This window comes from Apostichopus japonicus, chromosome 5 (assembly GCF_037975245.1).
Source record: "Apostichopus japonicus isolate 1M-3 chromosome 5, ASM3797524v1, whole genome shotgun sequence".
NCBI lineage: Eukaryota > Metazoa > Echinodermata > Holothuroidea > Aspidochirotida > Stichopodidae > Apostichopus > Apostichopus japonicus.
In genome coordinates, this window is record NC_092565.1 from 16,083,207 (window position 1) to 16,100,601 (window position 17,395).

General features: G+C 37.7%; 1 protein-coding gene across 1 annotated transcript in view; it reads left to right on the top strand.

Annotated features, from left to right (window-relative positions):
- LOC139967858 (max dimerization protein 1-like) overlaps positions 1 to 17,395 on the top strand; it is a 21,766-nt gene continuing 4,371 nt past the window's right edge. The window contains exons 1-5 of the mRNA XM_071972007.1: positions 1 to 200; positions 434 to 512; positions 1,630 to 1,662; positions 13,073 to 13,187; positions 16,352 to 16,517. Coding sequence (XP_071828108.1) covers positions 131 to 200; positions 434 to 512; positions 1,630 to 1,662; positions 13,073 to 13,187; positions 16,352 to 16,517 — 463 coding nt within the window. The 5' untranslated portion in view covers positions 1 to 130. The remainder of the gene's footprint in view (positions 201 to 433; positions 513 to 1,629; positions 1,663 to 13,072; positions 13,188 to 16,351; positions 16,518 to 17,395) is intronic.

Consider the following 17,395-nt stretch of genomic DNA (forward strand, 5'->3'; position numbering starts at 1 on the left):
ATACATGTCAACGTTATACGTGACAAATCGCTTGCTAACACAAGTACTTTACATGCCTCAGATACAGGAGTTAATTTTTGCGATTATTTAGCTTACTTTTACAGTTTAGCGTATTATATGTGTCAGCAATATGGACGTTAAGTTCCAAAACATATCTATGCTGTTACAAGCCTCAGAACTTCTCGAAAGAAAAGATCGAGGTAAGTTTTGTGTAATTTGGCGGGATTCGTACCGGTATTTTTCATAGGCCTATCGGTTGTCTGCGTCAGCTGAGAACATACTGCATTGACCCTACACAGTACTGTGTAACTGTCAGTGCTATAGAGACTTATAGGAATTGCATTGTTTACATTCGTAAAATTGCTGTAAAATGTTAATTTTTGTGTCGATTTAGCTTGTACTTCTCTAAGTAGTCAGTTTAATTCCTTTGCAGAACACGGGTATGCATCAAGCCTTCCAGTATACAGTGAAACTAAGAGAAAATCAAGGACGAAACGACTACATTCAAATAGGTGGGTCATACCCTTCTGCATTTTAGGCCTAACGCAATAGAACACTACCCACAGGGGTAGTTAATTTAATAAGTAATACCTTTTGTTTCTAATTCTATGCCTTTCACTTCTAAGCAACCTAGTACTACTCTGAAAACACTAGACAATGGTAGAGCTAACTTAGCACTTGATGTATTATTGAGTCAGGCAGAGGCTATGGCTGAGCTACTTCAAATTTGCTGGACCTTCAATTGGGCCTATTTTAGTTCCACTAAAATTCCAGTGTTTATAACAGTTTTATCATTCATTAACCATCCTAAGCTAAGGACAGTTTAAATTTTTGACTCCAAACCAGTCTTGACCAAATTCACTTCTCTTGCATGTAAAGTCTACTTTCCAAAAACAGCTAGAATGACAAAATAATTGTTAATGTGCCTGTCATTTATTTGTGACGGTGACACAGGCCCTATATGGTTAGGATTCTGACCGCTACCTAACGATACATAGAATGGAATCCAAATTCAAGTTGGCTGAAGTAGCTGGTTAGTAGAGGTGTGAACACAAATGCTAATCCTGCTAATGCTAAATTTGTTAAGTATGGCATGTTTCAACTCTTTCGTTAAATCATTTTTCTTAATTCATATTCATAGTTTTGCAGGTGTCTAGAAAGTTCTTTTAATACATGCCTCTCAAAATTCAGTGGAAATCTAGAGTTTGGTAGGCCTAAATGTTATCAATTTTGACGTGTCTGTAAAAATTTGTACCAACTGAAAAATATTCCTCTTTACATACACTGTGGGAATTGCAATTTAATGTTGTAAAATTAAAATTGTGACCTGAAAAATATCCCAAGACTTTTATCCAACTTGTTGTTCAATATTGCCATAAGTGTTAGCCATTCTCATTGACAAGACCCTCCCACTCTATTTTCTTTGGCAACCATTTAAATTTGCCTTGGACTGTTGCCAATTTTACAACACATTCATAGGCAGAATAATTTTATGAACTTGTATATTATAACCAGGCCTAAACTGCAGAATATTTCTCCTGTTGGGAGTTTCAACTTGCAAGCAATGCTTATCTGAACTTCTGAAGGTACTCTTTCATTTACCCAGTGCTGTTTTGATTTTCTTTACAGCCGCTCAACTCACAACGAATTAGAGAAGAACAGGTAGGGACATGTTCTGTGTGTGGGGGTGTCTTGTGTTTACTATGCTTGTTTGTGTTTGCTGCCTATTAACAATCAAAATCCTGGTCATTGCCACAGTACTAGTACAGCGTGCTGTTGTCAGTTACTATTTCCACCTATTGCATCATGAATTATGAATGAGGGTATTGGTTGACTCATGCATAATTCATGAGGGTATTGTATGACACCTGTTTATTCTGTGACTTAGCTCATCTGCAGATTGTCAAAGGACAATTGTTAAGTTAGTTTTTGTGTGATGTCATGGGACGTGGCTTTTACGATGATCTTTGCAGGAAGGAAATTTTGCACAAACTAAAACTGAGCTTTTTTTGTAGGTGAGGTGGCTCATATTCAGAAGGTGATTCAGTTTCAATTTGTTTGTTGCCTTTATTTTTGAAGCATTATAACCATGCTGTTCGTTGCAGCTTGCCATTTTCATGCTGATTCACTTCCACTGTTCACGCATTTCCAGCGTAAACGTATTGATTTTCATCACATGCTGGCCAGTTGTTAAGGCGGTCAATTGATCAGTTTTGACAAAAAGAAAACAGTGGCTTGGCTGTTGGTATTGCTGCACTGCCATTAAAAACATGGTACGGCCGACTAACTAATGGGACAGATAAATGTTCCTCTTCAAAGTCTTGTACAACATGGGGAAAGAATACTAGGTGAATGCACATGTGCCCTCCAGACTCTTTGGGGAGAAAGTTTTATGAAGCTATCAGCATTTAGAGGCAAGCAGTTTGTATTAAATTTTGTTGTTACATGCTATTAAAAGCACATTGGCATTTCTCCAATAATTTAAACTCACTTATTACTAATGTAACATTTCTTGCTGAGGCAACCAGCAACCATTGTGATATATTTTAAAGTGCAGTCTTGTTTATCATTAGTGAAACCTTATCCTCATATGAAATGGAGACAGGACATGGAAATAGATTGGACATGCTCAGTATTTCTAGTAATTGAGTAATGAGGGCTGTGTCATGTTTTGTTATGGTGAACTGCTTATGATGATAGTTAAAGTTACATCCATGAATTTGTGACATTATACAACTTCTGAAAGTAATGAGTGATACAGGTCTCCTTGGGTTATCTTTATCATGTCTTTTGTAGTTTCCTCTGATTGTGTATAAAGTTTGCATGTATATGTGTCCATTAAATAATACAAGGGCTATTTGACATATATGTGACAGAAATTTGCAATGAAGACAAAAAAATAGTCCACAGTGAAGACTAACTGAAAACCTGACCTCCATAGCTTGTTGTTAACTCTGGGGTGGGTGGTTACGGTGTGACTAAATTTTTGCCATCTGAAACCCCCCCCCCCCCATGTACTCCAGGAAAGGGAAGACAATGGCTGGCCTGTGATGTCATCACTGCACATCAGCTTAAAACAATGTCGTGCCATTCCAAGTTTCCAATCCATGTCCTCCATGTGAGTGGTGTTGTACCTGCATATATGTTCGCTAGTGTGCCTTACAGTACTAGCTTCTTGGTATCCTTCACAAACACGTTAGCTAGTATTTGTTAGTTCTATAGAATAATGCAACTACAGTAGTTTACTACTTAACTATTTGATAAATATATATGATAAATATATATAAACCCTCCTGTTGCATGGCTTTCATTACAGTCCTAGCATACAACCTAGCACAATGTTGTTGAGCCCCAGCTGATATCAATACCGTAATCATTTTGTATTGTGAATCTGTTGTTATTAGGTGGTAGTCAACACCTTTGGTTTTAAAAAAAGTGTCCTTGTGTAGATGTGACCTTTACCTCATAGTCAACATTTTGGTAGTTCACTATGCCAGGTGTGCTGTTGTTTTTTTCTGGCTCTCCCATTGGCCTTGCCAGGTGGCTTGAGTACTGACCAGTAGGTGGGTAGCGAAGACTTGTTGCTCTGTTATGATTATATGCATTAAACAGTCTATCAGTGGATGATAGTACTGAGGCAAGTTCAACCTCTCACAAAATATATGTTAATTTGGACTTGAAAATGTAAGTGAGCACAGGTAGGACTCTGTGTTGCTGTGGTCATTGGTACAGATCTTCCCTCCTAGCCAAACATTTGGTTTTCTAAAGCCTTCACAATTTAAATGTGTGTTAAATTATATATATATCTTGTTGGTAAAAGTCCATCGAAATGCTTCAAGTCATAACCATTTTGATAGTGTGTCAAAAGGTTAAATATGCTTATAGGTTCCTCTTGTAGATGGTTAGATCTCCAAGTGGTAATTCAATATACTTGAGGTCAATTGTCACTCCTCATCTTTCTTTGATGTTTTTAAATTCATCAAAACAAACAAACCATCCTGTGATTTACAGCTGTGTAATGTCATTGCACAATCTCCACATGGGGTGGGTGGCTGTGTGGGATGAAATGTTGTTAAATGTAACAACCATGTTAAACTACTGTTTATAAGCTCTTTTGGGTTCCATTGTTAGTTCAGTAGAATCATTGTCATACAATTCGATTGTCAACAAAAATTTCCAGGTTTGATAAACAATAAAAAAGCCTTGCAAGTTATTAAATACTTTTTGTTGTTGCTGAAAGACATGTTTTTCAATGCAGTTAGTAAGCCAACAGATAATGCATTGTCTGTGTTGGTAGTATCTTAGGGTCAAGCCAATTAGACCCAGATAGGTTCATACCCTGGTAATTCCAATGTTTGGTAGGGATATGTTGAGGACTTGTTATTATGTTTAAAGCTGTTTTCTCTTTTGTTTTGGGTTGGGTTGGGGGGGGGGGGACTGATGAAGCTTTCAGCACAGCTGGGCTCCTCCTTTCAAAAGTGCAATGATTTGATGTCAGCAGGTCTTTAGTGTCGAGCTGGCAGTTGTGTCCTGGCCTAGGTATTTGTGATCGTTTCATTTTATGATATAACCAAATATTTCTACCAAATTACAGTCCCATATGCTGGTGTCCTGATAGCTTTGATAGATGGCAGTTGTTGAGACTTTCTTTACAACTCACCTAGGCTGCAACTATAAAAGATATGGGTGGATTAATTCATTAATTCTAATAGCAGTTCTTTCTTTAATGTACAATATAGCCAGGTACAGACTTTTTGAAGTGTGAATAGTCTTTTCAACTCTTTGGGTCAATGGTTTTTTTTGTTAACCTTCCCATTGACCTGTACAAAATTTTACTAATATACTGCAGTTATAACAACTGGGCAGATAACCCTGTTTTTTCCTATTAGAACTGCCTTGACAGTCTTTATCTACTTTAGATCACTTAATATAGCTAAAGCTGTTAGATCTACTATGAAATAGCTAACCCAAGAATAGTTTATATGGCAAGTTGCTTTTTTTCTTTATCAGTGAGGTCATCTTTTTTTTTAACATTCTTTGTTTCTTTTCTTTTTTTTGGTACTTGAAGGCAATAGTGTTAACAGGTTGCCCATGATTGAAGAGCAGATTAGTGCCATCCGTGGGGTACTGTATCAGTTGTTTGTCAAGTTCAAAAGCTTTTTTGGTTTGGTGCCCTCACCAAGAAAGGGAAACATTTTGTAGTTAAAGCTTAAATTTTGTGTTCAGTTGCTATGGTATCAAGCACTTGAATACCAACACATCCTATTTAAACAAAGTTGTGAGTGGACTTCAGTAACAAACATGTACAAACATGTTCTAATTACATTTTGATCATTCCATTCATTGCTTCTCTGTTCTGGAATATATTTTGTATGTTTTATAATGTCCCATGCAATAAGTCTCATAGATAGTCACAGTAGTGTGCCTAGATTTGTTTTAAATTGTCCCTACCAATGAAGTAGTATTCTGCATCTCTGTTGCTGTAGAGAGTTCATTGTCTTTGCAATGGTGTTCTCCTAGGGCACTCCCTTATCCAAGTTCAATTGCCTCAAACCCTGATAAATTAGAATCTTTTGTTTGTATTCATCTTTCCGTTTAGTGATTGTCAGGTTTGATGGACAGGTTGCCAGAAGGGCTTCTTTTGGTCTATTGTAAGTGTTCCCAGAGAACAACTGACAATCTGCCTTAGCATTTCTTTTTTTTTACTTCAATTGATCTCAGTGGTTGGTAGTTTTATGATTTAGATATCTTATAACTAAGCATAAGTCTTTGGAAGCAGTTTGCTTTGAGATTGTTGGCAAGGATAAATTTCAGCCACACCAGCTGGCTTTGGACTTTTGCCATGTAAAAATTGTTTACCTTAAAACCGGAGTCGCTACAACTCTCTTTGAAGTGCGTGTAAATTACCTTAACGAAGTATAAGTTCCTTTGTTCATTTAGACTTGTTTGGCAATTTATATGTACACGTGTAACCACATATGGCTGGGAAATACCAAATTATCTGAGTGCTACACTTTATCCTAGCAACCAGCATCGACTATTTCTGTTCGTTAACGTTCTTTCTGGAGGAAATTAGTAGCTGTCACCAGCTTCCTTACAAATTGGCAGAAGATCTCATCCAAGGGCAGTGGGATGCTAAAAATGGGAGCCTGTGGATGCCAAAGGCAACCGCAGAAGGGTAACCAAAAAGATCAATTAAAAAGAATTCCTGAACTGGGGACCACTTTAGGGATTTTAGCCTTTTAGTTACTATAAATACAGTTGGATCATGTATAGTGTTGATGCATTTCACAAGTGCATTGGATTAGTCTTGATAGTACTTAAAGAAGTGTCGCCAATGTTATGGACAAAAACTTGCTTGTAATGATGAATAGAAGAAGTGTTTTCTATCCTTGAAGGTTTAAGACACTAAAAATAATGCTCAGCATTTTCTGTCAGGGTACATCAACACTGACACTGTGTATATAAATAACATCATTTGATTACCAAACTTGTGTATCGCTGGATGCAAATTTCAATGCCCAAATTTCAACTATTTTGATGTCTACGTATGTATCTACAGTGAGCATGTTGCAGTTTTGTAACGCTGCTGGTTGCGTTCAACTTTTGACTATCAATGTACTGTATCTGTTGTACAAGTGGAAGGTACTGCATCCTCGCTACTAGTACGTGCATGTTTACACATCTTGATGGCTATGAGTCATATAATATTCAGGGTATTTCCTTATCAAGGACTGTTAGTTAGCACAGTGAGTTGCTGGTAGGATAGCTAACCATTAATTGTGGGTTTGATTGAATACCCTGGGAACAAAGTCACTGGAATTCATTCAAAACAAACATGGAGGCTGTTGATGACATACCAAGGGAAGAGGACAGGACCGATACAGTTTCCCAAGTCCATTCTTAGCTAGCTCTTGATCTGCAGTCACCCCAATAATTTAATTTAGAAGTGATGAGAGAGGCCAGAGAAGCTCAAGCATATATCTTGATGTATTCAGTGGTAGGATGCAAGTCAACAAACAAGTAGAGAGGAGGAAGTTTGGAAGGAACAACTGTTGAGGGAGGGTTTGTTTCCCTGCAGATGTGGATCCAATAATTGGTAGTCCATTTAATGGACTTTCACGTCTGTACATAGCTAATTCAAAATTATATATGGGTAATTTTATGTTAGTGCACTTGTAACAGAAATCTGAAGCTAGTTATACGAATATTGGTTTAACTCCAGTTTAGTGACAAATTCACTGTATCTTCTGACAATGTTCCATTCAAAAGTCTCTTACTGTTTACATCTGCCCAATTGTTTACCGTTGGCTAATATCGCACACTGCATAGTGCTTTACATGTCGTAAACAAAGCTGAAAATGCTGTGTGATGTTTACTTGTTAGCTAAATGTGGCTTGCATATTATTGTACGCAATACGTCTTTGCATAGGGTCGGTGGGATTGATTGAAAATTCAAAATTGATCAAATTTAGAACTGCAGTGGAGTTGATATGTACTGTTGTGAGCATTGCAGGCTTGATTTATTTTGTACCTCTTCAGCTTAGAAAGCAAGCAAGTTTGTTCAGTCGGTACACTAGATAAGTACTATGTTCCTCTACAACACTGATCCACTTATTTCTTTCTTGTTCTGTTTACACCCAGTAGCTCCAATTCCTGGTTCAGTAAATCTATTTACATGTACATGTTTCATTCCTTGTGAGGCTTGAAAGATATGTCAATTAATCCAGTTGAGGAAGTCTTTTGAATTTTTTAACACAACGTTTCATGCCCTGTTGTGAGTGGTTAATGAAATTCCTCCATTTTTTGGCACATGTGCCTGTCATGTGTATTGTGTAGTGCTAAAACCGCACTGTAATCAAAAGGGCATTGGGCTCATTGAAAGGAATGGAAAAATTTAGACAATTTTCCTTTCTCAGCACTGTTTCGTGACACCTCCATAACTTGTGGAAAGCTGTGGAAACAAGTTAAACACATTAGAGGATATTGGATGCTCACAAAGCAAAGTCCATATTTGTTAAGTAAGAGTCATTCGCCGCCACAATGCACAGTAGTAGCTATAAAGTGAGCCGTTCGAATATATGTAGTGCTGTGTATATGCCACAACGAACAATTCAGGACAACAAGGAAACTGTATAAAAAGATTGAAACTTTGCTCAGAATTTGTAGAATTTGCATAATTGTACTGCGAAATTATAGTAATACTTGCTTGTGGTAAATCATAAATGTATTTATCCCAACTTCCATAGACCTAAGAATAATTCAGTAGGATGAACCAAAGAATGTGTAATCTTAAGCAAAACCAAAAAATTAAATAAGTGGTAAAGTGTGATATATATCTTGTTGAAAACATTTTCATTCTTGAGACCAAGATCGTCTTCTACTTACAAGTGTAGAGAGAATAGCTTATATACTGTATGTATTAGTAACAATGGGTATGTTGTCTTTGTGAGTACTGTGCATGTGGGAACCATATGGGCAGGCCGTCTAGTTGACTTAGACGGAAGTGACCATGCATGATCAGAGGGGTGCAGAACATCTCTAGACTTGTTGACTACAATTTTGGAAAGAATACATGTTAGCATACAAATTTCAGTATTATAGTACAAAATAAAAAGAAATTTCTGGTGCAACAACAGTTTGGATATCTTGCTAGCTTTCAGTACAGACTTTTCTTATGAAAAAAAAACAGAAAAGGAAATGGGGTTACTTAACCAGTTTACTGTCCATTCTCCTTGGTTTTATAATAATAGAAATATTAGTGTATACTTGCTATTTTTACACCATGTGTTTCATTTCAAAATCAAGTTATGATATTTGTTATGCAGAGCAGTGAAGTGTCTGCAATGTGGTAAAAGAGCTCATCACTACAGAGGTCTTGGGTATTTTGTCTTAGAGGTTAACCTTCAAAGATCTGATAAAACCTCCAGCATTGGGTGGGTGCCATTGAACCTTTAGCTTTACATTAAGAGCTAGCCTTACTGGTTGGTGTATTGCATTTGAATTCCCAGACAGTTGTTTGTTTCCCTTTGTCAGAGAGTGGAAGAGTTGTTGCTATTTATATTTTGACTGATTTTATTATTGGTATGTAAGGATATCAGTTTTCTCATTGATTTTTTATTGCCAAGTGACTTATCATTTCGTAGGGAACAGATTTGATAAAAAAGAGTGAAAAAGTTTGGCCAATTAGTATTGTATACATCTGTTTGCTGTGAAATTTCTCATGTTTTCTGATTGCAGAGTATCTGTGTTTATTGTTCTGGTGGGAAGTCCTACTTTAATTGTGGTTTCACTGAAGGGGAATGAAAATTCATGCTGGTTGTTGTGAATCATTCTACTTGTCTAATCCTTTCGGGTCTATACAACAGTATGAATAATCAAACTGAGCCAAATGGCCCAGAATAAACTTGAGTGAAGGTCAGAACACACCCAAGCCAAATTAGAGACGAAGAACAAAAAGTTGTTCGTAGATCTTAAAAGAAAAAGAGAAGGACTTAAATGGAATAGATTCATGAATTCAGACATTATTAGTTGAGCTGTCAGCATTGTCAGTTTTGCACATCTTGTAAATAATCCTTTCATTTTCGATAAGATAAAGTACAATCTGTAAAGCAGTTTAGACGGACTACTACCTCATCATAAACAGCAACAACTGACTGATCACTGCTAGTGAATCCTACATCCGTCCATACAGCTGCCTGTTTGTAAATCTGCTGAGTTTAGTTATGGTGCTAATAAGTTGTTGACTGTTGCCAGGGCACACTGGGGGGTATCTATCACCTTACAGCCCTGGGGTTCTAGCGGGTGTTGTGTGACTGCACTTAAAAGGTATCGACACATCTGTATGCTTGTTATGAGGCACTACAGTAGTTTACAGTGGGAATCATAAATGTACCCAAATTACAGTATTTGGACCTAATTTGGACTGAGAGTTTTTAAGAAGAAGCAGTGCTGATAACAAAAATGCTCAGTCAGTGATACAGTATACACATCTCTCCATCCAGTGACAATGTAAATGTAGTCCATTCTTGATACAGGATCTTATTGATATCATAGATGAGGCCCAACTAATACCCTGAACTAATAAATAATTTATTACATGACAATAGATGGAAATATCATTATATCAAGATACAGATGATTATAAATACCATGTATAACACTGTTAACACACACACACACACCGAGCTAATGCCCTGTACCCCTTTAAACTACCAGGGGTTTATATTTCAGCTTACAACCCTGGGAGAAGGCAGAACCAGAGGTTGCTTCATTCATCACCTGACTGGGAAAAAAGATCAAGGGCAATAACAGAGCTAGTCTTATTCCAACTTTTATGATCATGTTCAACTCAAAACCAACTGCCTGTTTTGCAGATCTACTTACATGACAAGATATAAATGAGGTCAGTTCAGGTCAACATTGTGCACCCCTGGAGCTGTAGCATCATCCATTCATAACTGGGGTGAAGGACAGAATCTCTCTTCTTTGCCAAAGAGTTGTTTACTGACTGGTACTGTTATCAGACACATGGCATATATCAAAATGATGGTTGGGGAAGGAAGTGAAATTGACAGAGTATTTACATCTGCACTGACAGAAAGACTACCAAACAATCTGATTCTCAAAATGGTGGAACATATTTGTGACAGGTTGTAATTGGAAGGGAGAACTTGGAGAAGCTGGTGAAGGGGATCTGGTTTCCGGTTGTTTTGGAAGATAGTTTCGAGAAAAGTTTAGGTGGTCAAAATCATACATGTCTGACACTAGCTCCTTGTAACAAACCCTAAACAGTTGAACCACTAAATGCAGGGAACCCTGTCACCATCCTTGAAGAAAGAAAAAAGAATCCCTCAATTTCAAAGAATTAATTTATTGTGGAAGCAATATTTGGTCCAAATGCAGTGTAATATCAAATTGTCTTACAGTTTCTTTAAATTATGCCACTGTGTAATTAACACTCACAGGTGGTATCTTGAATGAGCCAATCAGGGTGGGGTAGTTGTGAGTGAACTGTTAATAAAACCCACAGACATGTTGTGCTATACACCACGCTAGTTTCACAGTATGAAAAAAGCTACTGCAATATTACTAGTACTGTAAAATTGTTATCTTGTGTTGAATGAAAGTAAAGAATACTATCATTTTCTCTTTCAAGTAGCATTAGTTTGACCCCCAGATGTAGGTAAATAGACCCCAATTGTAAGTTAAATGTTCAGTAGATGGGTTTCACATTGTCTGATTTTAAGCACCCTACCAAAACAACTGTATGTGAACGAATTAGATAATAGTATTATTCAGGTGTCACATAACACACCAACTGAATATATATAACCATTGCGGGTATTTCTGTTGGTATTTTTTACCCACAGTTCCTTTAATTGGTCTAATGAGTCAGATCTGCCGACCAAAGCCAGCTTAAATCATGTCAGAACCTGTTGGAAAGTTTTCACTACAAGTCTAGGCTTGTTGTAAGCAACCACACCACATCAAGTGTTGTGCAACTGTAATATAAAGATCTGTTTGGTCATATCAGTCAATCCAAACACTACAGACATTGACTGTTTAGCTGTTCTTAGTAACCTATATGGTCAGGTATTTTCCAAAGCTTTAAATAGGTTTTATAGCAAAACACTTTCATATTGATGCACGTTTGATTAGTCGGAAGGCTTATAAACCCTATGTTATGGCATATAGTGTGATGCATGGCTGTTTCCCATCTGGGAGTTTCCCAATTATGTAATTGTTGCCATGCACAAACCATATGGCGTGATCGAGCAATTGGGAATTTTTTATTGCAAAAGGAATGCTGCCACATCAGCTTTGGTGTTGCAATTGTGTACTCACAAGGAACTGGTGGGCTGGATTTGTTTACTGAACTGACAAACTTGAACTTGTAGAATGGTTGAATTGTGTATCCATGGCCAAAATGGCAGGCAGGGTATTACCATTAGCATTGAACTATTTTTAGTTCGCTGTTTGTTGTACTGTAGTTATCAGCCTTTGAACAAGCAAGGAATTTGTACCAGTTGTTGATCTAGTGATAAGCTTTGGGTTGGATGGTAGGTTGAAAGAAATTGAGGATGAAGTCTTGTGCCATAAAAGTCTCATATTTTAAATTTTTATATCAAACACCTAGATACTGTATGCTTATACTTGACATGATATACAGTGTCAAGTAAACTTATTGCTGTTAGAGTTCGTCTTAATAACTCACTTCACTTTGCTTTAGGAACCTGTAACCCAACTGTATATTAAGTTACTGTGTTATTGTTTTGAGTTTTTGTTATTGATTCATACAGGACATATTCAATAGTTACACATGCTCTTTCATGTAGTACTTTGTTTGAGTGATCAAGCAATGCGTTTGAGCTCTTTGATATCTTGACATATTTTTAGCATTGCAAGAAAATTGGTACTAGCACCAGGACCTTTGTTACTCTCAGACAAAAATATTGTCAGGTTGGATACTTCACAAGGTTAAATTTCCAAGCAGGGGAAAGGAGTGCTTGCTTGTTACCGTGGTTACAAAATACCTGCACATACTGTTACTCAATGGTATTGGATGACCAACCAACCTCATATTTTGCCTCTTTCTGCCTGGAAGTTTGCACTTGAAGTGTGTGTATATGTTACCATCTCGATGGTTTCCAATTACAAAAACAACCATATCACATTACTCCTTTAGATGTGTCAAATTAAGAATATGAACATTTATGCATAGAGCAAATTTATGTTTAAATAGTATGATTGCATGTAAACGGCACATAACATCATCAAACGGTGAAATAGTTGCAATGTTCTTGAATCCATTTTCTATCACAGGTTTAATTGAATGGATCAGTGGCTTTCCTTTTGGCTGCCCTCTTTCTACCTTCCTCTCTCTCCTGTCCTACCACTTTAGTTGGGAGACTGAGACATCAGTTGGGACACTGACACATGCTGTTCTTTGTCCCTATTATGAAACAGTGGGCTTGCAGTTGCACACCCTATCAATTTGAGATACCACTGAAAGAGTGTAGCTATACATGAACCACACTTTAATATTTTTTTTTTTTTCTTTGTTTTGCAGGAGGGCACATTTGAGAAATTGCTTTGAGAGACTTAAAGAAATTGTGCCAGTACAAACAGATGCTCCAAGACACACAACACTAGGACTTCTTACCAATGCCAAAACTTACATTGGAGTAAGTGTAGCACTATGTATGTTATGATAGGGTAGTGGGGAAGGGGGGGGGGGCACGTGCAGTGAACTGTCACCATGTCAAGGCGATTGTTTGGTGAACGCTTCATGTTGAGTCGTTACCTAGCGTTAGAAACTGTCTCTTCTGGGTTTAATATTAGTCTGCTAACAAAATGATCTCTGTTATCGTAGGACCTTTGTAGTAACTTTTACACAAGGCTTTAATCTGTCAAGGCTAAAAGTCTGTCATATCTATAGGTGAGATAGATTGCTTATCATGGCTGCTTTGGCAGCCATGAAACAACAGGTTCAAAACAACACATACCTATAGGTTTGTGTTATTGCCCAATGCTAGCTTCCTGTTTTGACTGAAATCGCTTCCTGTATGGTTTTTGCATGGAATATATCACCATCTGTATTAGCGAATCATGTGACCCGTGTTTGGATTTCACTTGTAAACAAACACCGCTTGTGAATCTGTGGCAAAGCTGTGAATGGGAAGTACATTTGCGCACAATGGTGCTTAGATCAATATTAAAACAATAGCCATTTGGCAAAATGCTCATAGTCAAAGATAGACCTGTATAGATATATGGGAAAAACAACAGAACAATACGAGGAGTCTCGTTTAGCAATTGGAAGCATGGACAGGATGGACAAGGTCAAGTGGATAGAAAAGCTATAAATGGTTGGTTTTAATGAAGGGGAATATCTCTAAAAACAACATTACAGTCCTGCATATAGTGAAGGTCAGTCATTACTTTACAGCATTGTTTGGACACTCTAAAATTAATAGCTTGTGATTCACCATACTGAAAAACATCTGGTGTTGTGGTCTTTTGCCCATTATAGAGCGTGGGTAGTCAAAAATGTTATTTCACTGAGCTGATACACTTTCAGCAGCCCTAGTTTCCCACACATTAGAAATGATAGCATGTGATCATAACAATCGTTTGTCTACTGGAGGAGGTATCAATGAGGAACCATTTTGCTAGAAACCTGATCAGAGGGCAATTTTTAATGAAATGATTTCATTAGCTCCAGTACTTTGAAATTCTATACTTGATCCCCCCCCCCCACCCATATTTTTCATCCATTGGCATATTACAAACTATCTCTGTTTGTGTATTCCTTTTATGTGCATTATTTTTCTGTTAGTCTGAATGTATCTTAGTTTTGAGTGCACACTATAAGTATTAACTAGTAATGACTCATACAGTACTAAATGCAGAGTTTGCAGTTTAATGATTGACTATAGATTGTATACATACTGATCTACAATTGTTTGACTGAGCCCGCCTATTTTACACATCACACATACACTCCAAATCTTTGAGCTTGGTGTGTAGCAGGTGACCTTGTTGTTCCACCTACACAGTAGAAGTCTTTGGAAGTGTGAAATACTGTTTTTTTTTTTTTTTTTACTTTTTACAATAATCCAATATCATTCTCCATATTAGATAGACCTGTTGATTTCAAAGGAAACCAGTTATCCAATATTAAAGTAAATTTGAAATGTCAGCACTCAGCATGTCCTTGTGTTTTGACATTGTGTATTGACATTGTGTTTTGACATTGTTTGACTTTCCTTGCATCATATATCTATCCCCTGTCCTCCTCTTGAAATCCCTTTCCCAGTCAGCCTTTCAGCACACCTGAAAACATGCCACAGATTTGTTGTGCTCAATTTTCTTCAGGGCAGGGTTACTTACTTAGTTCTAAGTTATAATCTTTGTGCGTGGCAGATAGCCTGGCAGTCCCTTACATTCAAATTAACTGCCTGCAGATTTTGAGAGTTGGATGACTCATCTGTCAACTAAAGACAAGCTGGTCTGTCCATAGAGGAGTTGTGTACAATTCACTGTGGGTGAACTACAGATTCCTGCATGCATTGCAATGTAGGATTGCTGGGCATTTTGCCAAAGCATGGAGGAGGAGACCATAAGATTCTCTTCAGTTAGTATAATCATTCTTGGTGTAGAGATAAGTCTCCCTAGCACTAGTGCTGCGATGGTGTCTTGTTTAATATTAAGCTGTATTTCGGGGGGGGGGGGGAGGGGGGAGGGCACAAACATATTATTGAGGAGAATGCAGGTCATATATGACATGAATGTCGATTATGAAAGTCGAAAACAATCTGAGTTGTTTGTTGGATGGCTGGCTGGCTATGCAGAGTGCAACGTGTCTCCATTCCAGAGTAAATTCAGTGGTTAACAATAAACATGATCTGTGGCAGCATGCAACAACTTCAGTGATCATGAAGTCTTTCAGATATCAAATCAGTATGGAACCATGGATCCGTTGGTTTTCAAGCTGTTTGCTGAGCTGTTGCCACAAGGTCATGTTTGAAATGCTTCCCAATTTTGCTATTCTGTGATCTCTTAGAGATATACAGCAGTATCAAGCAAAGTGAATCAATTGTAACTTCCACTCAGTTGATAGTCTTCCTCAGGTTTCTGTTTCTTTGATTTTGCTGCTTTGGAGCCAAAAGACATCCTAACATATTGTGGCCTTGTCCTTACCATTTATCTGGCAAGCCCTGCACTTGAAAGCTGTAGTTACAATAAATCATCCTCTTGTCATGTGTAACCTAGGCAAGGCCAAGATTAAATAGGTTGCATTGTGTGGTTGGTGAATGGGGGGGGGGGGAGCAATTTCCTTGTGTTGTCTCTTTGTGAACTATTGGTCTGATAATTGCAGGAAGGTTACTATATGGCCTCCCACTGTTCCTGACTTCCAAACCCTTCATTATTGGGATCTATACTAATTGGAATGCTCGGTGGTTTAACCGGTAGAAATTATTCCAGCCTTTAGCTGAGCCTGTACACTGACTGGGACATTCTGATGGCTATCTGTCTTTTAATTTGTGGTTGCACAATGAACAGTACAATATTCAAAGACAGTCAAGCAGATCATTGTGGCTGTTCTGGTCCATTTATGGCAAAGGTTAAGCAAACCTGGTGGCGATGCTTAAGCTAAAGGAAAGCAGTGTACAGTTTGCTAGGATGACAATTGTTAGTGTTGTGCTTATGGGGATCATTCAAGAAAATTTCTTTTAATAATATATCAAGGGTTCTGAATATTAAATGAGTTTCCAGCCAGATCACATGATGCAACTACTGTGCATGTTTCTTACTGTCCATGTTTTTTTGGCTTCTTCCTACTCAGAACTTACAAGAGAAAGAAAAAAGATATGACCTACAGAAAGAAAATTTGAGCAGAGAACAGAGATATCTTGCCCGGAGGCTTGAACAACTTCAGAACAGATTCAGGGGCAAGCAGAGACAGGACAGTACAGGAAGTGTGGTGGTCTCAGATCATGACTCGGAGAAAGGTAATTCTGCCCCACTGAGCTACAGATGTACTGGCTGTACAATGACAACATTGTTCATTGAGTGTCTTGCCAGAGCTTGGGTTGGTCAAGTGTAACTAGATGCTTTAGTTGAAGTCACAAATTTAAGTTGGGATTTGAGTAGCGACGACTCCTGTTCATTCAAAAATCTCTACTGCTTATATATTCTACCTGACCCACACCTTTCATATCCTACCTCTTTCGTATTTTGTGTCAAACTAAGTTGATCAGTCAGGAACTAATGCTTCATAATAATTTGTGGAAATGGACTCGTTCAAAAGGTGAAGTACTATTAATGAATTGATACATAATAGAGAAAATAAGCAATGTAGAACACAGACAAAAAACAGTGGGTGGGGTCAGTGTCCCATTGCATTGCTTAAAGGGTCTTCATAAACATTAATAGCACTTTAGGAACTATTCCAATATTGTGTCATCTTTTGGATGCTGCTTCTGATTAAAAGAGGTTTATGCTACACAAGTTGTTCAGTCCCCACCCCCCATACTAGATAAACAGCTATAAGCTGGCCTTGCTGATCCCCAGGATGTTGTCCCTTTTCAACAGTACATGAAAGAACACAACACCATTGGATTCATTTTCACTCTCTATTGACCACAGACACAGAGTTGTTTCTGCCCTCTGGTAACCTCATATGTTTGTTTTCTTTTCTGCGCAAGTGGTCCAAGTGGGAATTTCCCAAGATGACTTTTTTCCTTTGCTAAAATATGCAAACTAATTTTTCTGGCAGCTTGGGCATCTTGGGAGCCTTCTTTTGAATTTGCTGAGGAAAGTTCTGTTTTGACTGGTTCAGTCCATTTGCAATTTGTCAGTATTAATCCTCTTGAGATTGAACGGTATC